This window comes from Ceratina calcarata, unplaced genomic scaffold (assembly GCF_001652005.2).
Source record: "Ceratina calcarata isolate Rehan_Ccalc_2016 unplaced genomic scaffold, ASM165200v1 scaffold12, whole genome shotgun sequence".
Lineage (NCBI taxonomy): Eukaryota > Metazoa > Arthropoda > Insecta > Hymenoptera > Apidae > Ceratina > Ceratina calcarata.
This window is the reverse complement of record NW_017132978.1, coordinates 1,050,212-1,076,015: the sequence shown is the minus strand read 5'-3', so window position 1 is coordinate 1,076,015 and position 25,804 is coordinate 1,050,212. Positions and strand designations below refer to the sequence as shown.

The 25,804-nt window shown below is 42.0% G+C and overlaps 1 protein-coding gene across 3 annotated transcripts in view; it reads right to left on the bottom strand.

Moving 5' to 3' along the window:
* Positions 1–954: 954 nt before the first annotated feature.
* LOC108625885 (uncharacterized) overlaps positions 955–25,804 on the bottom strand; it is a 44,424-nt gene continuing 19,574 nt past the window's right edge. Inside the window, exons 3-17 of one of the 3 annotated variants that reach the window (XM_026814029.1) lie at positions 14,325–14,516; positions 12,992–13,152; positions 11,040–11,086; positions 9,559–9,710; positions 7,228–7,389; positions 7,062–7,118; positions 6,371–6,437; positions 6,103–6,289; positions 5,784–6,006; positions 4,957–5,079; positions 4,037–4,228; positions 3,733–3,891; positions 3,352–3,645; positions 3,127–3,277; positions 955–3,069 (exon numbers count right to left, since the gene is read on the bottom strand). In XM_026814029.1, the coding sequence (XP_026669830.1) occupies positions 2,393–3,069; positions 3,127–3,277; positions 3,352–3,645; positions 3,733–3,891; positions 4,037–4,228; positions 4,957–5,079; positions 5,784–6,006; positions 6,103–6,289; positions 6,371–6,437; positions 7,062–7,118; positions 7,228–7,389; positions 9,559–9,710; positions 11,040–11,086; positions 12,992–13,152; positions 14,325–14,516 (2,844 nt within the window). In that variant the 3' untranslated portion in view covers positions 955–2,392. The remainder of the gene's footprint in view (positions 3,070–3,126; positions 3,278–3,351; positions 3,646–3,732; positions 3,892–4,036; positions 4,229–4,956; positions 5,080–5,783; positions 6,007–6,102; positions 6,290–6,370; positions 6,438–7,061; positions 7,119–7,227; positions 7,390–9,558; positions 9,711–11,039; positions 11,087–12,991; positions 13,153–14,324; positions 14,517–25,804) is intronic. The other 2 variants (XM_026814030.1, XM_026814037.1) reach the window with 2 other exon arrangements.

Genomic DNA, 25,804 nt, shown 5'->3' with positions numbered 1-25,804 from the left:
CGGTTCTATTAAATAATTCTAATTAACAAATCATCATATTAAGCAGTAGTATTCCTAGCAATCAGTCTCCCTCACAATTTGGGAATCTTTGTTTTGAAAAGATGCGTACACGTATGTATGTACGTATACACGTTCATACATTATTCGGATGGTGATTTTACAATTAATTTTCGATCTTCTCCCATCATTCTTATTATACTCACTCTCTCTATCTATACTATATATATTTTATTTTCTCCTACACATATACATATGTCAATTATTATTGATTTCATTTTTTTGATGCTACTATTATATGTATTAGAATTTCTCGTCCCCGATAATTTTACAATCAACTGCCTCGCATTTCGACTTTAATTCATTCTGCTATTACCTATCTCATTTGTAATTCGAATAACGTTTATTAAAATAAATAAATAAGTGTGTCCACTAATTTTACAATTATACAAAAGATTTTTACATAATATTTAACGACTTTATATATGTATGTATGTATTGTATATACCTAGCAACGCATGTATAATAATCATTTATTCATTTGTTAATTTGTTATCTATTTATATACTTATACGGTTCTAAGGTTTTGGCAAAAATGGTTGGCTCGATATAAAAAACATTCGTTTCTTTTATCTACTCATTTATTTATTTATTTATTTATTTATTTATTTATTTATTTATTTCTGTCCTCTTTATAATCGTGTATATGATTCATTCTTCTACATGAAAAACTCTTCGTAATAATTTGAAACTATTTTGAATTTATTAAACGCTCCATTCTCGTTATTATATTATTGTTTAATTTCTCTTTCCCTATATCGTTCATAACTTCTGTTTATTCATCTTTATTTAATAATCAATTTATTTACAATTTGCTAGTCGAAGAACTGTTGTATCGTTTATTATACTTAATTAGTTGCATTCGATTGAAGGTGGATTGTCGATTATCTTTTTTTCTCTTTCTTTTAACAATTCTCGTTCCCTACTCAAATGATTATGACAGTTACAAAAGTTTTATTGCTGCGTAGTTCGTATAGTTAAACGTTATATCTATGTCCAAGGTATTTCACTATTGAAGTACTCGTTTAGAACGATATTTGCTCGTTGAAAACAATCGGTAATATTTGTATTAAAATGAAAACGATGAAAATACCAGTCTTGTGAATAAGTCTTCTTTTTTCCTTCGTTTCAACACTGGCAAGATCAATATTCTCGTTTAACGTCTGCGATGTTCACCGATTAACTATAGTTACTCTCAACATTCTTCTCGCCGTCCTCGCGATTTATTTATTGCGTACAAATTGCAAATACGTAGTTTCTACTGTAAACCCTCCTCTTGCCGCGGGTAACGCGAACTGAGAAGTATAATAAATGCATTTCTTTTTTATCACAATTATTATTAAGTATTACTCTAAGTATGTGAACGATTGGAAACAAGATCGTGAACCGGTTGGCAGTGATACGGGAGTCGGGTGTTTCTCTGTTCGTCTTTCGTTCAGGAATCAAGTGAAACTAAAAAAACGTGTAGGAAAATGGCGGTTTCGAGGGAAATGAAAAATCAGTCGTAGTTCAGTTCAGTCAAAAACTCTGTATGAAAGCCCTTACCCTATTTAGAAAATGCGTCTTCTACTCGTGGTATTTCGATCGAAGAGAACGATTGGGAACTTGTTACAATCGAAAATCAGCCGTAAACTAGGATGACTCGCCAGATTTACTCGACTGTCGTTTCGCGTGGGGTTTCAGGGGGGAGGGGGTCTTAAATTCACTTAAACAGAATCGTACTTGTTATTCACTGAACTTGTCGTCGTTTATACAAAAACTCATCGATACGCTTACGTGTTGGAAAATCGTTTCTATCATATATTAATTTTTGATTGTAACAAGTATACACGTGGCGCGTACGCGGCGCGATGCTACTTACGGTACATAAGTAAATCTAATATTGCGTTCTACCAATTTTCAAAGCGTAAACTTTCGTATCTCTAGGATATTAATGATTATTTACAATGACATTTATATGACTAGACTGCGGATGATTATGCCCGAACAATCGTCGATCGTTGTCATAAAAATGTATCAAATGCGCAACGAGCAGGAAGAGACAAATAAATAAATTAATGACGCGCGCGCGCGCGCGCGCGCGTAGCCTCCCAATTTAATCCCGAGAAATACGAAAGGTGTAAAAAAGTTTTAGACGAGAGATCACCTGTATATGGCTTAACCGGAGGGCGGAGATTAAAATGGGACACGGCATGTATGTATTAAAACGTACGTATACACGTGTGAGGTTCGTCGTAGTACATAACGATCCGCAGGCTATGTACATATTTAAAATAATTAACACATCGCTAAAGGCAACCTTCAAACCGCTTTACCCTCTGCACGTTCCCCGTCCTCATTGATAGCTAGCGTCCTTGCCGGTCTGAGAAGTCGGCGACGCTCTCGTTATATTGCCAAAATTTTTGGTCGGCGAATCAGAAGACGCTAAATTAACAAACTTGTCCCTGGGATTGGGCACAGAACTGATACTAGACGAGCTCACCCCGGAGTCGCTAGATTTCTCGCTCAAACAACCCCTGACCGTCGAGATGTTAGTAGCTCCCTCCAGATCGTTATTACCAACGTATTTGATCAGTTTTTGCTCGCAGCCATCCTCGATGACCACCGTGTCGCCGAAATTTCCTCTCTTAGCGATGAACCTAACGTTACTTCCCCTCAACAGCGGGGACTTATCGAACTGAGCCTCCTTCTGATTCAGGTTCGAATTTATAGGGATGTTCGGGTGAAAATCTTCCTTAGCCTCGCCAGACTCGCTCCCCTCGATATTTGAATTTTTTACTAGACTGCCAGAGTCTAAGTTGTTTTCTCTACTCGTGATTTTCGTCTTCGGGATTTCCGGACTCGCCGGCCGAATATTCGGCGTATTCTTGTGAGCGTCATAGCAGCCCGAGTCCCTCGGGAATTGTTTGCGGTTGAACGGCGAACAATGACCCGAGGTTTGGCCAGAAGCTGGGGCCAACCGGCTCATGTCGTCGCCCTCGGAACTGGACGCCAAATCTCCTTCGCTTCCGGCTGTTTAAAAATATCCATTGTGACTCGCGAAAGTTTTATCGATTGTGCTATACTCACATTGGAGGTCGTTTAACAGTTGCACAGCAGTAAGTATTTTGGCTCTGTGCTCCGGTTGATGTATTCGCAGGTAATCAAGGTCCGCGGCCTCGATCTCTCTAAACAGTTCTAGATCCTCGTATCCGTTGAACACGAACACCGGGATGTGTTCCTGCAGCAAGTCACGTTATTCAACATATTTCGAATGCATCGATCTTACGTATTAACGCTGTCGCTCGTAATCACCTGTAGATTCATCCTCTGCAAGAGTTCCTGGACCGACCCTGGCTTCTGCCTGTATCTCTGTCCCCACTTGCCTCCTCTGCTCCTTTCGCCGGCAACCTCTCCCGCACCACCTTCGGAAATCTCAGTGCCGCCGCCGCCGCCGCCGCCACCACCACCACCACCACCACCTCTTCTAGGCACTCGATCGTTTAGGATCTCCACGTTTATGAATTTAAAGTGACCCATCCTGTTGTGCACGACCCCCTTCCACAGTCCGCTCTTGTTCATTTGGATAACGTCGATTATGTCTCCTTTCTGTAACGGGAGACGAGCATTTCCGTTTCGTATATTTCGACATTCTCACTTTCTAAGCTCTCGCTTAATACTTATTGTATCACGAACCTTGAACTTCAAAGCCTCCTTATCGTAAGGACTGGGGGTGTAATCCACGAGTGCTCTGGCTCTGCACAGAACAGGCCCAAAAGTACCTCCCGTGGGGCTAATGTTATCCCTCTCTTCGCAAGATATCGAGCTGTGGTTACTTCCTGCTCGCACCAACGCCTGGGTTCAAACGATTCAAATATTATGCAAAGTCAAACGTGATTCATTTTACACGTCCTTCGGTCATTTAAACATCGCAGGACGCGTTCAAATTACTAGCATCTTCTCTGCTAAATATCTGTATGTATATGTATCTGTCTGATACCTGCGTGCTGGATCCACTCCCGCTGGGAAGACTTTCGACGCTGCTCGCGCTGCACGGGAACACTTCCGAAGAAGTCCTGTCCTGTCGCAGTCTAGATATTTTTCTTTGAACGTCGTGGCGAAGGTGCCGGGCCCTTCCTGCGATACCTGGCCGAGGGGTGGTTTCGGTGTCGAGAAGAGCCGACGCTTCTGACTGAAAATCGCATTCGCCTCGAATGAATCACACCGTTCTGTCTGGTACTGCGATTAAACTCGGACGAGAAGAATAATATTTGCAAAATCTTATTACACTTTTCATTCGTACAATATGTACAACAAGTTCAGTTGTCCGAACGTATCGTTTTACATCGTAAAGAATATATACATATGTACACAACGTGAATTATATGATAGTTACAAAGTGTATATGCAGTATGTATTGCTTGTATGTATAGTGTATACACTGTGCATATCTCGTGATAATGTACTCGACGAAGCATATCTACGATTCAACCACGATCCAACTAATTCGTCTTTCCCCAATTGTCATTAAATAATCGTAGCTAGCATGCAGCGATATATAATAGCCAAACACCGAAGAACAATGCACAGCCCAAAACCGATTTAGAACCGGTTTCCATTTAAACTATAATTAAACGTCGATTAACAGGGGAACAGGTTTTAATTATTAGTGCAGTATTACGTATAATTCTCTGGTAAACGCGTGCTTCTGGTTTAGAATTATTTACACGAATCAGCCATTTACGAGGCTATCTACTACTACTACTACTACTACTACTACTACTACTACTACTACTACTACTACTACTACTACTACTACTAGTGGTGGTGGTGGTGATACAAGGACGAATGATGCAGAGGTGCAGATCTCATTTCGTTTGCTCTTCATTGTTTAACGAGTTTTGTTTAATGACGACATACTGCGTGTATAGAGGAAGTTGATTGCCGATTTCCTATCCCGACAGGCCCGATCCCAGTCTCTTCCTGGTCGTCGTAGTCGCTGCTCTGACTCGGAGACAGCCCCTCCTCACCACTGCTCCGGCTCTACAAAACGCGTTTGTGTTTTTTTTTCTTCCCTCTATTTAAATATGTGCTCTCCGCTACATACACTGTATTCAGAGTACTCGGTTCGCTAATTATGTGCGCTTATTTACCTAGAGGAATAGTAAGCGAGGATAATGATATCTATGGTAAGCTCTAAACAATGTTAAAAATTCAGAAAAAGCCAGAGGTCTTTTTATGTAGATAGATAGATAGAGAGAGAGAGAGAGAGAGAGAGAGAGAGAGAGATAGATAGGTGGTATTCTAATTAAAAATGAAAACGTTAAGACAGCGTATATGTATGTATGTGTGCGGAGTAATCATGTACCCTCCTTGTGTCTGACAATTGATGTTGTACTACGATAAATACGTGCAGATATACGAGAGTCAGTCCGAAAAAATTGTTTGTACATGCAACGCCCTTCGGGGACGATGTGATACGTATTTTAATTGTTCGTGTCGGTAGTCTTTAAAAAATGTCGATATTCAAAAATATTTCACGTAGCTCCGTCTTCGTTTCATTTTTAGACTTTTATCATAATAGATGTTTATCGTTTAGACTTACTTCTTTAACGACGAGCATCGACGATTTCGTATTCTTTTGTTACATTTCATTTTGCACATTAAGAAGAATTTACGCACAACAAACATCACAGTTGTTTTTCTTTTCTTTGTTTTGTTTCTGCGAAGAAATTATATTGACTCACGTGGACATCGCTGCTAGCATAATCCCCGCTTTCCCTCGACGCTCTCGAATGAGTCAAGGGGATGATGGCAGGTGGGTTGTTGTGCCCCTGAGGCACGATCAGTCCCCGCATCGTGGGACCCTTTCTAGAACGGTCCCTGGGCAAGCTTATATCGCCGGCTGTTCTCAGAGAGATCACCCCCTCTCCTCGATTCTCCGGTCTCAAGTTCAACGTGAAGCACACCCTGAAACGCGATCGGAACAATATCGAAGATGAACAGGCGGTAGTCTTTAATTGAAGATCAGAAATCGAAAAATTATAAGATTAGATCATTTATTACCTTCCGTTCTGTATGGTTGCTGTTGGCACGGGACCTCCGCTGGCTCCCATGAGAAAGTCCTCGGGGTCAGACTCGTACGGCGGTTCGTCGTACCAATGCTGCCCGCCTGGACCCAGGCTCAACCCGCCCCCGCACCTCGCGTCCTCGTCGTACATATAAGTGTCGTCTAAAGATAACAAACACCGAGCTGATACACAATGCATCGACTTCAGTCGATAAGAATTGCTAATAATTCGAGGTAATGATAAAAAGCGATTATCATGTTCACCTCCGGGAAGATGAGCACCTCCTTCTCTGCCGAGTTGTATCAGACCTTGTCGAATGTCTCTCAGTATCTGAAACAAAAATAATTCACCCTTGCCGGCGGCCCGTTTTCATCGATTAACGAGGAGCGTATTTAAAAGATGTTTAACTCCACGGAACTCTCTTCTGATCGGTGGAGGGAAAAATAAGGAATCAGGGTCGTTGCGAGCTTGCAAAAAAAACCGAAGGATAGGAGTTGAGAGAGAGAATAGAGGAGAATAGATAGGAGAGAAACAGTGACAGGTGAGGGCGGGGAGGAAAAAGAAAGAAAAGGGTCCGCCCTAGGGAGCAGTAAACCCTCAAACCACCCAGAAGTGACGCTAAAACTTTTACAAGGACACCTTCTTCTTTTCTAACTCCTTCCTTTCTTCCTTCCTACCTTTATTTCCATATTGTATGTCGCAGTAAGCCTCAAAGGAAACTCCCTCCCTATTTCCCATCCACAGCATTTTCCGCGCTCTCACATTCCGAATTTATTCAGACAAAATCAATCGATTCTTAATGTAGAATACTCCCCGATTCTGCGTTTCGATTCAGGTTTTTTTCAACACACACTCTCTTGACCTTCTATCTCGTTATGCGCAAACGTACGCAGTTTCATTAGCGAATGGTGGGAAAAAAAACTTGACAATTGGACGAATTTGTATTGCACTCACCTCCTCGTGTTCTTTGTGGAATCTCTCTTTCTTCCTCAACGCCTCTTGAACTTTCAACTACGCACATATAGAAGAGACAACATGAGAAACGAATAACCGGAGCAATAAATTTAATCGAAATCGTATTCTTCGTACGATTTACTGTTTTACATCAATTGATCTGTACCCTGTGTATAGTTTCTTCGAAACTGTTGGCTTGACCGCCGTTCATTTGCAAATATCTGAGTCGATCATAGTCCCTTGGATCCACCATGGATCTCAATATGGTGTGCCCCATGTCTGGGCCCAGACCCAAACCACTTTGCAGAACGCTGTCTGGAGTGTCCACCTGTAAACAGGAGCACGTACGCATATATATATATATTAATTTTCAACTTTCTCTACGTGAATAAAATTAGAGCGACGCGAAAATCTGTGCAGGCGTAGCTAGTGTCGCAGAGTGAATACCTGTTAACGCGTTCGTCTAATTGATACGTAAATACGAATGTCGCGTTTAATACAGTTTACTGATCGCCGGGGCACAGTTCGGCTCTATTCACGTGACGCTGCAACTATCGCGGTGTATTAATATTGTTGTAGTTTAGATGTCCAATTTGAATGAGACCTCGTGTAGTGCGCGCAGGGGTTGTTGGAACAGAATAGAATAGGACAGAACAAAGGAGAGAGACAGGGGTGAGAAATTAGCGCGTACAAGTGGGGCTCTGATCGATTGCGGCCCGTCTAGACTTCCAGACAAGATGGTTTTCGTTCCAACGCGTCGCTCTTTTCGTCGACAAATTACGCCTCTAATACATTATGTAGACACTGCGTAATATGTACTTTGATACGACCGTTTATTATGCGTTGTACAGGCGCGTGTAAATAAAATAAATGAGAGCGGGCAGTAATTGGTCACGTGTTCCGCGTGGACGAACGAACGGGCAGATGAGGAGAATAATAACGAGGGGGGCAAAGGAAATGTAAAAAATTGAATGGTACCGTTCGTTCGATTTTCTTCGTTTCTCGATCTGGTCTCTGTACTTTTGGAAGATTCGAGTTTCCACGAAGCTGCCGGTTTCTTACTCCTCAGTCACGGGAGACAAGACACTATGTACGTGTTATATACCCACCGGGTGCTCTGCACGTACATACACCTATAGATCGTATATACTTGTGACTCGTGCGTAATTAAGCAAGATATCAATGGCTCACGCTTTAGACTTAAAATCTTTTTCAGCCTTCCATCACCACCGCCCCCGCCGGCCTCATCCTCCTCCTTCTGCTGCTTCTTAGCTTTCTTTCAATCTTTTCCCAGTCCTATTCTTTTCCTTTCAACCCTTATCTTACCTCTACTCCTCCTTTCTTAGCGTTCGCTTCTATTTTCCTTTACCGTTCGGTTCTTCAATCTCTCAGCTTCAAGCAACAGCGTTCAACCCTTTGGCTTCAATGCTCGGCCTCCATCCTTAGCCATCGTTTAATTGAACACCGGCAAGTGTTCATTCCTTCGGTAACTATTCCGCCGTTCCAATATTTCACTCTCGTTCTTCTCGTTCCCTAATTCATCTCGCTTTGCGAAATTCAACTTTCTCGACGCCCTCGATCTTATTCGAGGCACGACGTCTACCCGTCCAAAATTGCAAAATACATGCGTCATTCGATATTTCCACAGACGTATATAGTATAAAGAAATTCCGGTCACGATTTTCCCTACATGTCACTCACTCTGTCGTTCCTCCTCCGGAAAAGGAAGAAAATCTGTAGGTTCAGGTCGAAAGTGTAGCAAATGCCGATAAAAATGCGTGATAAAATAGAGACCGCGAGAGGCACGGCCTGTTAAACGGCCATCGTCTCGGATTTAATTTACTTCGGATTATTACCAACAATGGACGCGAGTGCCGTTGACAACCAGGACACGGTTGACAAGTTTAGCGGTGACAGTGCCGTTAACAGTGCACTCGGAAATCATAGTTATCTACCGCCATACTCGTATTCTCTGATTGTGAGAGCTCGCACCGAGGCCAGGACACCTCCTGACAGTGAATGAAACCCTAACTGACAGTGTGGTTAAACTGCGTATAAGGCTGATATGCGGTCGTTCTAACACAATAACGAAATGTCCAAATTTTCGATCGATCCGACTCGAGAAACAACCAGTCTCGGCTACCACTCGGGAGAGTGTCTGTAAGAGTGCACGTAAGAATGCACGAGTTTCCAGTTGTAGAAAAATTTACTGAATAACCGTTTTCCATCGATACTCGCATGGGAAATCTGTTTAATATTCCCAGGGCCTATCATTGTGTTTTACTCAGTTTTGCTGACTGCGTATCCAATTTCCTCATCACCGAACCGGAAATAACAGACGGATATAGTATACTATGTATAGATCGCTCGAGTTTTCACCAAGTTTTACATTTATCAGTCTCGACACCAGTAATCTTATCTAAATTATTTAATCACGTGCTCGATGAACGATTATGACGTGAAATCGAAGCACAGTTCTAATGAGATACACACTTACTCTTTGAGGCACTCCCATTCTGGACGCTCTCCCGTGCCTAGGCGATCCCTGAACCTGCTGCTGCATCTGCTGCTTCTCTTTCCTGTGCGTCTTCAGTCCTCTGAGCAGCCTCGAGAACGTGGTCTTCTTCTTACTCGTCGTTTGCCCTTGTTCTGAGACAATCAGAGCCAGGAGAAAAATGATAAAAATAAAGTAACCCTCGGCTGCGCGATGGGTGAGGGGAGAATAAAACGAGCGCGGATAGATTGAGGTTTGAACGAGTAAACTGTAACTGGTCCAATTGGGAATGGAGAGTGTATACATATAGTGAGTCACGGTCCAACCGGCGCAAATAATATTTGTTAGATTTCACGAAACCCCGTCACGTTTCTTCTGCAAATTAGGCCAAGTGTTTCGACTTCTTCCTTCGTTTTCTTTCGGTTCATTTTGCTTCGACTAAATTGCAATTAAGAGGAACGCGGAACGCATGTTATTATACGTTTTATCCCCACGTGAAGATCTGCTGTCGTATACGTTCAGAGATCGTTTAACCGCGGGAGAGAATGAAAAGTTTGTAATTACGTTATTTCGCATTGAAAAGCTTCCGTCGCCGCCACCACCACCACCGCCGCCACCACCACCGCGACGACGAGTAGACAGTGTAGACGGATAAGTGTGAACGCTGCTACCAGCCACGAGTGTTGCGCGTATATGTGTGTCAGCGAGAATTGTTCAAAGGTACAAAGTGGCCTATCAAACGGGAAGAAACACGCGGAAGGGGGTGGAAGCTGTAGAACGAAAACCGAGATGAGTACAAATGCAGTTTGTATTAAAGAGAGCGAGAGCCTAGACGGTTTCCAACTCGGTGCGAACGTATATTACTTCCGCGTACACTGCTCTTCAAAAGTCCGTAGACAGTGTAGACACCGCGGGTGCGTGCGGGCAGAATTAATTTTCGAAATCCGTGTTCGAGGAGTAGTAGTAATAGTAGTAATAGCAGTAGTAGTAGTAATAGAAAGAATAGGTGCGATTCGGTATACGCACTTGTTCAACGACTGACGCGTCAACTTTTGGACAACACTGTACTTATTTCACAAGTGCTTCTTCCCTCTTTCACGCGAGGATAGGGGTTGAAATGAAAATGGGGATTTGATAGCACATACGGGTGCACCACATGCATATGCAGTACAATGCAAGGCGTGAACAAATTTTTCTCGCATTAAGTTCCCGGCCATGCATACATTTCTTAAATTAGTAACGAACGACGATCGATCATCATTTTCGCATTGTTTGTGTTTGTCGACCAAACAGTTGTCTTCTTTATTCGAACCGCGGCCGAATGAACGCGGCCACGTAAACGTTATGGAATTGCTCGGGCTTTCGAATTTCGTGAGCATTGTTTAACTAGACTTTTCTCTTTAATTGCAACTTCTCTCTTAAACTCTCTTTTAAATGTTAACCGGGGAGACAAATGAACCAAGAAACTACTTCATGAAACTCACCGTTAGGAGGAAACTCGTAGAACAAGGCGGACCTCGGACTCAGGCAACTGTAACAAAGCGAAATTATTTATGATTACACAAAATACGCGTAAACTATGCTAATTACGCAAACATAATCAACGGGATCTTTGTGAGCTTCCACGTATTTCTACGCGATCATCTACGACAGAACGACTTCGCGTCTTGCAAAATAACACTGTTTCCAACATGTTCGATTTTCTGCACGATTTTTTTCTTGCACATAAAATTTTCTCATAAATGCCACCTCCAGAATTTAATTAGAAACCTGTTCATATTTGGAACCGAAAGTGAAGTTGGTCAGATTAAGAAAATTCATAGCCTGTCAAAGGAGTCGAGTACTTAAGTATATGTTAGTATTGACAGTGAAGGAGATGGTTTGTCGGTGGCCAACAGTAGTGGCGAGCGGTGGCATTCTATTACCGATTCTCTAGCACCCTGAGCTCGGCCCGTCTTCGTTTCTGAACTAGTCCGTTCGTTTCCCCTGTACAAATCGCTTTGAGGATCCACGGATCGATAAATCGATAGCTAGACACCAAATAATAGACAATACACGACCTAAACAGTCTTGCAGACGGAATTACTGTGATCTGGAATTCTAGCCTGATCGAGCCTTAGTTAGAGATCATGCTAATCGAGTCCCCTTTACTTCCATTTACTCCCCTTTGGATTCCCTTTGGTTTCATTTAGTATAAACTAGAGTACTTAAGATAGCCTTGGACAAAGGAAGAGCCCGGGATCGTTTCGGATTCGACAGCCGATAGAATCCACACAGTAGAGTAGAGAACGTCAAGTAGAAAAAGAGATAAACTCTCTCGTGTAATCAGACTGCAGATCTTTACGAACAATGGACTTAACTTGTGCTTCTCGCTCATCTCCTAATAATACATATGTCGTTCGCGAGCGTTCGCGCAGATTTTCTGCTGGTACCATCTTTATCTGTATACAATAAAATATGGAGTCTAATTATAACGCCGCCGCGTTCATCGAGATCGAATTTCTGATAGATCTTCCCCTATGGAAACGTTGCACGCAGATCAAAATGATTGAAGCACCTCCTACGAGATGTTTTATTATTCGGAACAGGAAACGTGGGAAAAAGCGATTTCATATAGGCCACACGTATATACATATTCTTATTCGTATTCGTATTTGATATGTTGCTTTAGACGTGACCAGGATTTTAATCTTTCACCGCGAGATAGGTGTACTACTCACGTATTCGCAATAACAAATGAATTTACGCACAAATCGTGAGTCCGGCCATCATTTCGTATCGGCGGAATTTCTGTATCATTAATTAATAGATCTCTCGTTTACCATTAATTTATATACATATAGAACCACCATCGGAATTCTCTGACACGAGACAAGAAATAATACAGTCGGACTCATCTAATTATTATCAAAACATACTTTCATGCAACATCCTCCGGCTGAACCGCATAAATAAATTCGCACAAGTGATACATTCATGCTTATCACGTTCTTAGTAAGCTATATCACGCTGGCCTCCATGTAGTACGTATAGTAGTAGTAGTAGTAGTAGTAGTAGTAGTAGTAGTAGTAGTAGTGTACCAAAGTTACTGTACGCTGCCCGAGGTAAACGTACTGATTCCTGTGGTAGTACACGTATACGCCTATGTAATTCGGATTTTATAACAAAACGCGATTATCGTGTTCGCGTATGAAAACTGTTATAAATCGTGGCGTAACTTCGCATTGTGCATTTCGAATTCACTCCACGGTAATACATTCGCGTTTTCACGTACGTACGTATTTAGATAATGCCAGGAAGAGCAAGATAATTGGATGAGCGTACACGGGATGAAACATGTGGATCATTTTTTTTTTTTCTTTTTTTTTTCATTGCAGTCGTATGAACGGTCTGACTGGAAATAGTGAATTGTAACTTGAACGTGGTCCTCTCTCACCTTTGATACGGTTGCTGATGCGGGCCGGCAGTCATGGCAGCCGTGTTTTGCGCTGCCAAAGCCAGTTTTTGCTGTCTTTGCTGGAGCATTTGTCTACTGAACACACCGTACCCGAACCCGTAAATCTCGTCCTCTTCCTTATCGCTCAGACAACTCGACGGCTGCAAAAATACCAGACAGACAATCGTCCATTAAAATTATCTGCATTTAAACGCGGGGGAATGTGGAAGACGTTCGTAGGCCTTCCTATAGTGTGTAATGAATTACGCGCTACAGTTCAACTGTGTTTGCAACATATTTTTACTCGTTCCGAAGGCTTGGTAAATCAATTTCCAATCCTGTTTGTTTGTATTCTCGCTGTTCGCCTTGTTTTCTCTTTGAAAGAGGGATTTACCCGGGACGACTATAGTTTGCGAAGACTATAACGGGGAATTGAAAGTCCTCGGGAAGTTCGAACTTGGCTTCGAACTGATTTCAACGGGATTAACTGTTAAAGGGAAGGAAAATCCTTCATTGATCCTCCTTTAAATCAGTTATTGTTCCCTTTGCCATAAGCGATAGTTGAAAATGCAATTAACCCGATCTTCTGTCGAAACGCGCGAGCAAAATTTACCTTTCACAACGGACGATCCAATTCTTTTCATTAATTTTTTATGCCAACTACTTCGTGTCTGAATGTTTGTCGAGTCTTGGACTGGATCTTCCGTCGAAATGTTCAAAATTCACTCGGTGAAATCTCGCAAATCTCTTTGCGTCGCTCGATTATTTTACAACAATACCTCTGCGTTACATTTATCGCGAGCGTTTAATCCTCGAACATCATTACGGATTGAAGCAGGGGAAAATGCAATTTCGATTGGTGAAAGAACGGAAAAGTACGGCCAGTATAAACGGCGGTGCATATCCTATTACCGTACACGTAATTTCAGATCAATTGATTGTTATCCTATTACAATACACGCAATTTCAAATCAATCGATTCGATTGGTTTCAGTTTCGATTAGCCAGTCGAATTGTTGTCGGTCACTGATTTTATTTGCACGATAGAATCGTAACCGAAGGATGGACGCGTCGACACATGGACAACGTGCACCTCTTTCGGGCAGAGTGTATTAATTATTATTATACGACATACGAGATTAGTCACTGATTATTATTAACTCCGTCATGGAGCCTGACAGATATACATTTTAATTTATAAAATAGATGGAACGACGAACCGAAACGCGTCACGTTTCGACGTAACGATCGATCAAAACTGGTTATCGATACTTCTCGTTCATTCATTTTACGCATATTTCTATCTGCAACATAGTTTGCGCGTATTACTCACCGAGTATTTGCCCGGCACGTATATAGGCTGGGAATGGCTAGTGGTCATTTGAGGAGCATTTGCTATCCTGGGAGAAGCGCTGGTCTCTCTACGTCTCAGTTCTTCTAGAGGCTCTAAAACGTCGCCGTAATGTGTTCTGAAGAGGTCCGCGTACCTAGACGCCAGACCCTCTAAATATCCCCTTTCGCCCTCCTGAAAAACAGAAAGAATAATCATCAGAACTGTGAGAGAATAATTCGTCAAATATTTACGATACGCTCCTCACGACTGTGTATACGTTCATCTTGAGAGAGTTTTACGCGTTACGTTTTACGCTTAATTTGCATTAAGCAAGCAGTGGAAAAAGGTATAAAGAAAATGTTGCAGTCCCCCGGGGGTAGAGAAAAAGGAGTGAAGTATGTATAAAAGATAAAAGGAGAGGAATGTTGGTAGAAGCAGTCCAAGAAGTCTAAGCGTTAAATATTTCATAATTCCACTTCTGTTGACTCCTCCGCCTCTCTCCTCGTCTCTCTCTCTCTCTCTCTCTCTCTCTCCGGTCTTTCGATTCGGGCATTGCCTTGGCCATTCAAGTAAAGGCGCCTTTTCACAAAGTTTAAGAAAGAGAGAGAGAAGAAAGAGCTTAAAAAGAAAGAATGACCGGAGTCGTAGAGGCTCGGAGAAGACGAGGAGCGGCGTAAGAATATCCAGAGAAGTAAATCAACGCGTTGAAGTAAATAATATACATGTATATTTAGAGGAACGTGGATCGCAGTGTTTCCCAAGTTAAAAATTATTGTTCATAGCTGAGCATTAAACGTAGTAAGTTATCCGATAACCGAGGGGGCGAGATTTTCAGGTAAAAATAAACGAAATAGAAAGTGGAGGAATTATTTTTCGGGTGGACCCTTAAAAGGTCGTTGCACCCTCCATTACTAGTACGACCTCGCCTCTTTTTCGTTTTTATTTTCCTTCATTTCCATCTTCCTCATTATTTACATATACTTCATTTACCCCCCTCTCTCTCTCTCTCGCTCTCTCGACGAAATTTGACTTCCAAAAATGCGAGCGACTCTGCCTGCGAAAATCGAGAGTCTTCTCCCTTTGCGGATGCCGTGGACGTTATTCGAGCTGCAAGAATTTTTTTTCTTCAAACCGTGCAGCAGACTTTAAGCCGAAATAAGAAAACGAGAACCGTAGCGCCTAAGCACAACGGTGCTCTCCTTTTTTGTTTTTTCTGTTTTTCGTTTCTGTACATCTTTGTTAAAAGGTGCGTACATTTGACAATGAGTCACGGACTCCCACTGCTACTGCTTTCCATTTGCCTCGTTTTGCTTTTGTGTAACCGACCCATTCATACACGGCCTTTCATACTACACGGCCTACCACTACGTACTCGTACGAGCATTGTGCGCGCCATGTTCATAATCAGAGGCTAAGATTTTTCAAACGCGAGGAGACACAGCGTCGAAAATGAAATCTGCTTGCACGTACGATCGAGCGAAACGTATCTAGAATGGTTGGAGGATTGAAAAAATCCTTTCGATTTTTCTATATTCCTTGGTTCAAACCAACATGGCGAGACAAGGAACGTGCGCGAGAGAGAATGAACGGGAGGGAGAGAGGCGGAGAAAGAGAGAGGAAGAAATAACCCAGACGGCGTCTCATTAAAGAAGTCACAGGCATTCAGGTGGTGTCAGGTTTGAAATTTTAATTAGTAAAAAACCAATCCAACCCGATCCTCCCTCCCCCCGTTCCACCCTTTCACCCCTTTCAGCCCTTCCTACCTCTCTCCCTCCCTCTCTCTCATTTCTTTCGCCCTTGTTTTTTCTTACTTTTTACTTTTAATCCCTTACTTTAACCGGAGTTACTCTGGATACCCTATAACGTTTCAATTAACATCCGGTGATATCTGATCAATCTTTCTTTTAAAACATCGGAGAGACCCGTGATTTTCATCTATTAAACTTATTAAATTTCGCAATTAATTAGACGCGCGGAATTCATTAATTGAAAGCAAAATTTCGATTGAAAATAAAACTCGCCGGAGGGCACCGGGTACTTAGTCGATTAATTGGGTAAAATCCTTGAAATTTTTCTCGGCAGTCATAAGATTCGCCACGAGGGAGGGAGGGAGAGAAGAAAGTTATCCCTCCTCGAGCTCTCTATCTGTCTTGGTGAAACAGGAAATTTGAAGAAAATTTAAAGAAAATTTATGGGAAGGACCAAAGTGGAGAAATAAGTTTAAAGCCTTTGAGGGAAAGTTTCGTGGGGGGAGGGGGGTGGGGGGTTTTGAGGATAGAAAGTTGAATTTTACCATTTGGTTGGGCCATTTCGTTGGAACTTTTAGAAGAGAAAAATTAGTGTCGCGTAATTAACTGCTCGCGAAGAAGAATAAATTCGCATTAAAACGTAGAGAAACGTACCCAAAAGTGAAGTGGGATGAAAAACGAAAAGTAAAACGGGATGGAATAACGGAGACGAGAAAAATTCGGGAATAGTGAAAATAATTTACGTCCCACTTTTCCATGTATCCCTAATTTCGTTATTATTTTTATGAAAATTTCATACAGGACGTGAGCGGATGGAGATTTAAGGTCTGGTGTAGGACTTTATTTTTCCACGGAGGAATTCGATTAATGAACCGCGTTCCTTTCTTCCTTCCTTTCTTCGCTCAAAGGAATTTCATTTAATTTAATAGGACGAAGAATACAGGAAGCGATGAATTAAAATTGAAAATCTATAACAGCAATAACAGTAATAATAACAGTATTTTCAAAAGGAGCGGCATCCAACGCGTTTGATTAAAACAGATATTTAATAATAATAATAATAATAATATATTAAAACGTAGAGAAACGTACCTAAAAGTGAAGTGGGATGAAAAACGAAAAGTAAAACGGGATGGAATAACGGAGACGAGAAAAATTCGGGAATAGTGAAAATAATTTACGTCCCACTTTTCCATGTATCCCTAATTTCGTTATTATTTTTATGAAAATTTCATACAGGACGTGAGCGGATGGAGATTTAAGGTCTGGTGTAGGACTTTATTTTTCCACGGAGGAATTCGATTAATGAACCGCGTTCCTTTCTTCCTTCCTTTCTTCGCTCAAAGGAATTTCATTTAATTTAATAGGACGAAGAATACAGGAAGCGATGAATTAAAATTGAAAATCTATAACAGCAATAACAGTAATAATAACAGTATTTTCAAAAGGAGCGGCATCCAACGCGTTTGATTAAAACAGATATTTAATAATAATAATAATAATAATAGAGCCGTGTCATAATCGAATTCCACCGGCGCGTTTTATCGTATAGTGTGTGTGTGTGTGTGTGTGTACATAGGACTCCGCGGGATGTCTCGAAAGCTTAATTCTTTTTTTAAACACGTCCGGTAGATCCTTTTTATAAAAGTTTACGCACAGCTCAGGAATATACGGTGCCGAATTTCCCCAGTGGTTTCCACCCCCCCGAAAGTAGGCTAGACCGGATCCTCGGGGGAGTCTGGAGAAGAGCTGAGTCGAGCCGAAAATTTGAAATCAAATCTGGCTACGGATAAAAAATAAATCGCGAGAACTACGTAGGTATCTTATTTTTTCCATAACCACCGGTATTTTGTTTATACTGGAAAAATTCGAACGAGCAGTATAGGAGAAATGCGAAATGTTGTTTTCACTTTTTCCATCTATTCCGACGGCCAACTTGGGTTTTGTGCCGTGTAAAGCAATTATGAAGCGCCATTTGCCGGCAGCAGCAATTGAACGGTGGAAAAACGCAAAACTAAAAGAGGGCCAGGCTGCAATTTTATTTAATTATCACCGGGACATTTTCACTCCATTACATTCCATTAGTTGTATAATAAAGAGTTTAAAAGGAAATGTTCCAAGTTTAATCTTGGAATCAGACGATCGTTGTACTATTAATAAACATTGCCTGTCTACCGTACATAATGCTTATTTATATGCATGTATTCCGGCTACGCGACTCTCTGAAGTCGTGTCCGAATTCGCTTTGAACCAGACTGTTATACATACATAATACATAGTAATTAACCGGCGAGACAGCTAAACCACGTACGTATAACTGTTGGCCAGAATTCATATCGGCCGATATTCAACCGAACGAGCTTTCAACACCTGCCCTTCGTGGTCGTTTTCGTCTGAAAAAGATCTGAGCTAAGTCTTTTAAATTATAATAGAGGACACGCTGCATTAACGATAACAAATCGATCCAGGTCATCTCTGCGTCTTTCATAGCTTTCTATACCGAGTACGTACTAAGCACACCCACTTACGGCTCCATCCCCTGCTTCCAAAGTATCTACAATACTAAGTTTAGTATATCTAGTGCACTGTATGCATACGTAACTACTGTTGTATAAGACGGCTCTTGTGTATGTAGATGAAGAAAACAGGAAGTTGGTCGGTAGGATGGTATACACCGTCAGCGAATAAGAATTACTTTACTCCCTCGGTAATTTTATCAGACTGTTCTTGTATGAATTCGTCGTACGATGCGGCTGTTATTAAATTAACGTTCGTTTAAATATGTTTCTGTCAGAGCTGAATTAAAATATGTTTCTGTCAGAGCTGATAATTTTAAATGAGATCGGTCCACGTTTCGTCCATTAATAATAGTTGATAATAAGCCTGTCTAGCACTCTGTAATTCTCTCCCCGTTTCTTTTTCTCTTCCCATCTCCCATTCTAAGTACCTTGTATCTGTTATCTCCTTTGCATATCTGATATCTCTCATCTCCTCTCTTTCTCCACCTTATCTGTCTATCTATCTATCTGTCTATCTATCCGCCTATCTCTCTCTCTTCTACCTTTATGTTCAGCGTAGCCTGTGTTTCACCGTCGCCGGGGTCCCACCCTTATTTCACTCCTCGGTTACTCTCATTCGGATTTCCTCCTCGTTCGCAGTTTTCTCGGCCAACAGACACTCGCCGGGGCTCTCGGTTCGACTTACACACCCCCGAATTGGCTCAATTCGACATACATTCGACTCTTACACATCTTACTAGTCTATCCGGCTCCCCCGACGTTCTCGTTTTTCTCGATTTCTGTTCGTGATTCGGCTTTCCAGGCGCGATTTGACAGCCGGAACGTGACCCAGGGATTAAACCCAAGGATTCCTAACGTACCGCTTCCAAACGCCAGAGTTAATTAATCGGCAAACTTTAGATTTTTATGCGAAACACTGATATTCTGTATTCCATAACCATGTATCTTTCGTCGTTGAAATATTCAATAACAGCGGGGGTCGGTAAGAAACATCAGAATACATCAGTGGTGAACTCGAACGGAAGGACACGTTTATTCAACAATTTGCATCGTACGACAAGAATCGTGTCGAACGACACCCTTCGATAAAATCATTGCCCGATATTTCTTACTGACTGAGCCAACTTCTCCTCGTCCAGTTACGTTTCTCGCTTTTTTCTTTTTTCTTTTTTTATTGCAAGCTGACTGTCATGCCAGAGGCAGTATATCACAATTACCTCGTTTTATAGGCTACCATAAAGAAACGCGTATACTGCCTGGGTGCGTGATGAATTTTTCACCGTAGTTAGTCCCGCGTAATGCAGGGAGGTAGTGTAATTAGAAAAACAATTCTTTCGAACACGCAATTAAAAGAATCTCGAACCGAAACTACTTATATCGCGGAGGGAATGTTCGATGAGAAATGTTCGAGGGCGTGACACGTGACGGCATTATGCATACACTCCTCTCCGGATCAGGGATCTTTAAACCTTGAAAAAAGCCGTGAGAGGAAATCTGCGAGGAAAATCTCAGCTGAGGAAACGGATTTCCCACTTGGAGCTTAAAAACGTGTAAACGCAAACAATAAGAGTTTTCCCTTGTTCTCTCCTACGTTTCCTACACGTGTTCCGTTTTCTACATAAATACGCAGATCGTGATATCAGATCTTCTTCCGACTTGGAAACTATTCGTTCGTATAGTATACGCGCATACTCGTGGATGCGCGTTGCATATGATTTTCTTGGAGGAGTCGTGATTGTTAGTTGGTTAATCCGAGATTCCCGGAATCCTGGAAACGTGACGACGAATTGTTTATCTGTTCCGCATCGGGATTCGTTTACACGTTTGTTAGTAGCGGCACCTTTGTTAGTGCCGGTGCTATATAGTTTGTTAGCACAGGAGTCCTTTCATTACATATACGTGTGTACATCTAGCCGTAAACAAGCTAACCCGGTCTAGCCTAACCGAGGATTTATACGGTTTACACTTGTGTGGTCACGGCTAGGTAAGTGGAAGAGGAACCGGCACGCCAGATGCAAACTTTGATAAATCGATCACACTTTATATTGCCAAAGGTATTATCTACGATGGTTCTCGGGCGACTGTTCGCTGGGGCTCGTTCTCTCGAGCAAATTCGTATTATTCAAGGAGAGCGAAAAACAATAAAACAGACAGCGACGAGATTGAACGTCGCAGCATTCTCGCCACTTTCGTTTAAACTCTTCATCAAATCGAGCGATACGTAATAAAAAGTTGTTAATTTCAATGTCGTCACGTTTTTGGTGGAAAAAGAGAACCCGATATTTGAAATCGTCTGCGAGCGAACAGCCGTTCTCAAATCCGTTTACCACTTTTCTCCCTTTATTTTGTTTCGTCTCTGCCACGAGGTAAAACGGTTATTTCCGAGGCAAAGCGAGTATTATCGAAGGGCAAGCTGTTCGAAGCGGATTCTGAAGCGGATTCCGGGCGGATCGGGTCACTCGATTCAGAGTAAACTACATCACTACGGTACACAGTTACTCTGTGTGCTCTGCGTTCGACGGTATGATATTTTTTGGTGAAACTGAACAAAAGGAGATCCGCTGATAGAGCCTCCTGGGCTTTTTTTTTTTTTTTTACACACGGTTTTCTCAATAAACATCGTACGGGAACAACGTAGAGCAATTAAATAATTACGCACAGGCGCGAACAAGTCCGTCTTGCAGTCTGTCCAAGACCTCCTTCACCTGAAGCTCGCAAGCTTTCGAATCTTGAAGCTTCGACACGTAGAGAGAGAGAGGAGAGAAAAAAAGAGGAGCGGACCCAAGTTTGGGAGAGCGTCGATATCAGAGGAGAATAAGAGAGAACAAGAAACGAGAGAGAGAGAGAGAGAGAGAGAGAAGGATGGGAAAGACGTCTACGTTCGCGGACCAGCAATAAGAAGAAAAGGGAACGGGAAGGGGAGGAAAGAGTAGAGAATAAGGGCATTGTTTTATTCCAACCGCGTACCAGACGCTAGACATCCACCCCCGGCCCTGAGACCAGTGGCTGCCGCCACTCTTCACAATCTACCCTCCTTACCGCTCCGATCCCCGGCCCTGTCCCTTTTACTCCCTTACCTTTGGGATCCACTTTCTCCTTCCCTCCCTCTCTCTCTCTCTTCTCCGGGTTTCGCCTACCCCTTCCTCACCGTTTTTACCACCTTCTATCTCTCCCGCGCCTTACACCCTTTCCTTTCGGTCTCCCACCCCTCTTTGATCTCGCGCTCCCCTGCCACCCGCCGCGCCGAACCCTTTACCTTTCTTCCTCCTCCGATAACGTGACGAGGTTTAACGACTTAATGCCGATACATATGTGTACGTTACGCGATGCAACGAGCTCCTTTCGGTAACCGGTGTTACCCCAGAAATCGCGGCACTCGGCGTATTAAACGTGAAAAGTAAAATTTTCAAGCTGCACGCTCTAAAATACACTCTCTCGTTATACATATGTACAGGGTCTGAGTTTGATTTTTTTTTGTCGGAGAGCTAAAAGCTAAAAGCTTAATACAGTGGAAAGGCTAGACGGAAAAGCTGGATATAACTATACCTATATACCGGCTTATTGCCAGTTGTTATTTTCGGTTGGGCTGTGCTTATTGGAGGGCTGTAGCAATTGAGGGTTATAGTCAATCGCGATGGGAGAATAGAAGAGCACGCGAGGGGGTCGACTAATAAGAATTACGGGATCGGAGAAGAAGATGCAATATACCGTACACGTATACGCGTCTCGATACTCTGCGTACGTACGTGAACATCGCGGGTTAGTTAATTGATTTTCGCGAGACGTATGCTACGGACGTATCGAACATTTTGGAAAAGTGCCATCGTCTAAGTTAAAAATGGCACCGTTTACGGTAATAATACGGTAATACCGGCATACTGGGCTTGTTTGGGATTATTTCCAGTATATATGTACGTAGTTATTGTTAGACGCAGCTGACGCTGTATCGCCATATGACCGGGGCAATCCTCCTGTGTAAAATGGATTAACATTACTATTCCTTACTCCCGTCTTCCCTCGACGTATATTAAAGGTATAAAAAAAATATATATATGTAATATAAGAGAGATTACGGTGTCGGTAACGTAGAAAATAGCTATGAGTTAGAGTCAATATTCTTTACCGCGGATTTTCTACGGGGGAATCGATCGGTGAAATATCCGTAAAATTAGAAGCTTAGCTTCCAATCTCCCCTTCACAAGTTATCCGTAAGTCTATAAGATATAGTTTTATATCTCGTAGGTTACTGGGAAATAAATGTCCCTCCATTATTCTACGCGTACACGTTTCTCGACTATCGTGACGTATCGTGCTCCTCTAAGCGATACATTTATATGGAATTAGAAACTAGTCGTCTGTTGATAAAAAATTTATCACAGAATTCGTCACACGCTGGCCGGTTACAATTTTCTAGCCAGCAGCACCGACTTGGGCCGTGGAAAAGCTGTGGAAAAAACAAAGAAATGAGAGAAAATGGTGGTATCCGAAAATTTTCATGCTCGGGCGTGACGTAGAATCGAATCGATTCCAGATGCAAATGATTCGTCTAAGCGTTCGATTCGGCCGACTAGAATGTTTACTGTCTCGCGCATATGGAACCAAATCAAAGCGAACAAGTTTTCCTCCAGGATATCCTTTAGTATTTCTTCGGAAACATACGTGCACATATGTAGCTTGATACATACGTATGTATACGCGTCTATGTATTTCCGGATAAAGGGAGATCCAGAGGCATTTGTCTTTTCTTTCCACTCCTCTCCCACATTCGTTCCCTTTTCCCTGCTAGCCAGATATTGGAAAAACAATTGCATCAACCGGTCACACATACACATATTTGACTATCCTATTCCGTAGGTCTCCCTAAAGGTGCGTTTAAACCAGCCGAGCGAGTTCTTTTACCAAAACTCAACTGACGCGAACATTTCCCGAATTTTTCCCAGCGAGCTTCCCTCGTGCAATTTATATTTATGCAGCTTCTTTATTAGATTGCCAGCGGAAAATAATCGGGCATGATAAATGTACGAGAGACAGAAATTGTTGCGTAACCGAACCGAGAGAGACTTTGGAATCTTGTAATTGCAACGAGACGAGGAGGATACGTGGCGGGGATGAATAAAGTTAATAAGGAACCGGGCTGATACAGGGTTAATTTGGGTATCGGTTAAATCGATTAGGCTACTTTCAAACCGGAAGGTGGAAGAGAATCAGTAGGGGTCTGTTGTTAACCGAGTAGCAAGGTTTATTGCTTAATTAGCTAATACCCGAGCCCTAGTTTAATGAGCCGTGATTATCCCTTGCTATAGTGCACTATACTTCACTTACACCATGCCAAGTCCTCCTGTCCGTGCCGAAATATTATACAGGGGCTCAGAGGCCAACAGAATCGTCCTGTATTGTTTTAAACCGGGTCTGGTTCCGACTTGGCTCTCGTCTTAACAAATAAATAAAACAATCGTACTAAAGAAGAGTAATGAGATCCGTAAAGAGTAAGATACGAAATTTTTAATTATCGTTAAACGACTCGTCCGCTCTTGGCCTTTTACCTTCTTAACAAATAAAAGAACGACGAAACTAGCAGCAATAAGAAGCATCGATCTATTTCACCGATTGAATAGAACTGAAAAGTGGCGATGGTAAGAAAAATTTCCAAACTCTCCCATCGGATTCCTCTGCTACTCCCTTTTGAAACCAGTATCGACGCCAGTTTTCTCTCGGTTTCACGTTTTAATGAAACTCTTTTCTTATCTATACTTTTTCTTACTCCCACTTTAAACGCTCGAAGAAGTTTTTTCATTTCATTTAGTTTTCCCTTTTAATTAAGAAAGTCGTCAATTTCGTCCGCTAAGTGATTTCCTTCATTTCTACGGTTACGCTACTGTTTCCTTAACGAACGGGTATACATACTATGTAGTTCGCAAGCAGTCATTCATCTAGACATATCGAGTCATCGAATACGGTTCATTCGAATTTCTACTCGATTTAATTTCTAGAACAGTTGTTTCCGGCGTTAAACAAGTTCCGAACGATAACGTTTCTCCGTGTTAAACGAAATGACACACGTAAGCTGAAACAGAATTTGTCGATTAACGAAGAAACCGCCTATTTCAATTCCGCGCGAAATGAAACATCAATGAGAACAAGGAAACGAGCCGGACCGTTTTCAAACCGTGAAAAAATTGTGAAGGACAGCTGGAGGTTGCACTGGTTCGATACGTATCCCGATATCCTTGAGATTTCGAGATATCGAGAAGATTCCGGGCACGTCCCACGCCTCTAACAAAACGCTAGCAATAGCACCCCTTGCTTCTATTACTATAGCCGTAGCTATAGTTATAGTCGTTCCTATTGCTATTCCTTGGGCACGTGGAAGTGGAAAGTGTCGACTATAAAACTGTCCAACGATATCTTTCCCAACAGGAAACGTAGAAAACTCTTTCCCCAAGGGACCTGCATAGACACACACACACACACACACACACACACGCGCGCACACAGAAAGTTAGAAGTTGTCGAATCCCTTTCCTTACAAATAAGTCAAACGACGAATCTACTACAATATGTATATTGAATGTTGGATTCCGAGGAGCGAGACTATTGCAGATTTATCAACTGTACACAGTTTGCACGTTTCAAGTAAATTTCAAGAAAATTGTAAACATCAGAGATTATAATAAAACTGCACAGCGGAATGTGTAAGAAATATTATAAACCACTGCGAACGAGACAGACTAACGAATGAACGTACATATGCACATATACGTGTGTATATACATGTATATATGTATATATATTGAAAGAGAGGGAGAGAGAGAGGAGAAACGGAAAAAGTGGAGAACATGTGAGTTTTGTAGCTGAATGGCAGACGCGTCGATGACACTTGGTACCCGGTTCTAGGTGCGATACTATGTACGTACTATGTACGTACTTACATATGTACATCTTCTATACAGTCATTCATGAAATTCAAACGTCGTGTTCCACTGTGTCAGCGACTTAGAGAAAATTCCCAAGTAAAAATTAAATCCTGCTTTCCGATACCTCGAAACGTCCATCAATTCACACTTTCAACCGTATTACAGAAAACGATTCATAAATTATTTATAGCAACAACTCTCCAGTTGCACTTCGAACCTTTGATACGTGACAACCGAGTGATTTAAGGATGAGGCTATATACTTAAACAATGCTAGCATGTTGAATTTGTTATTATAAA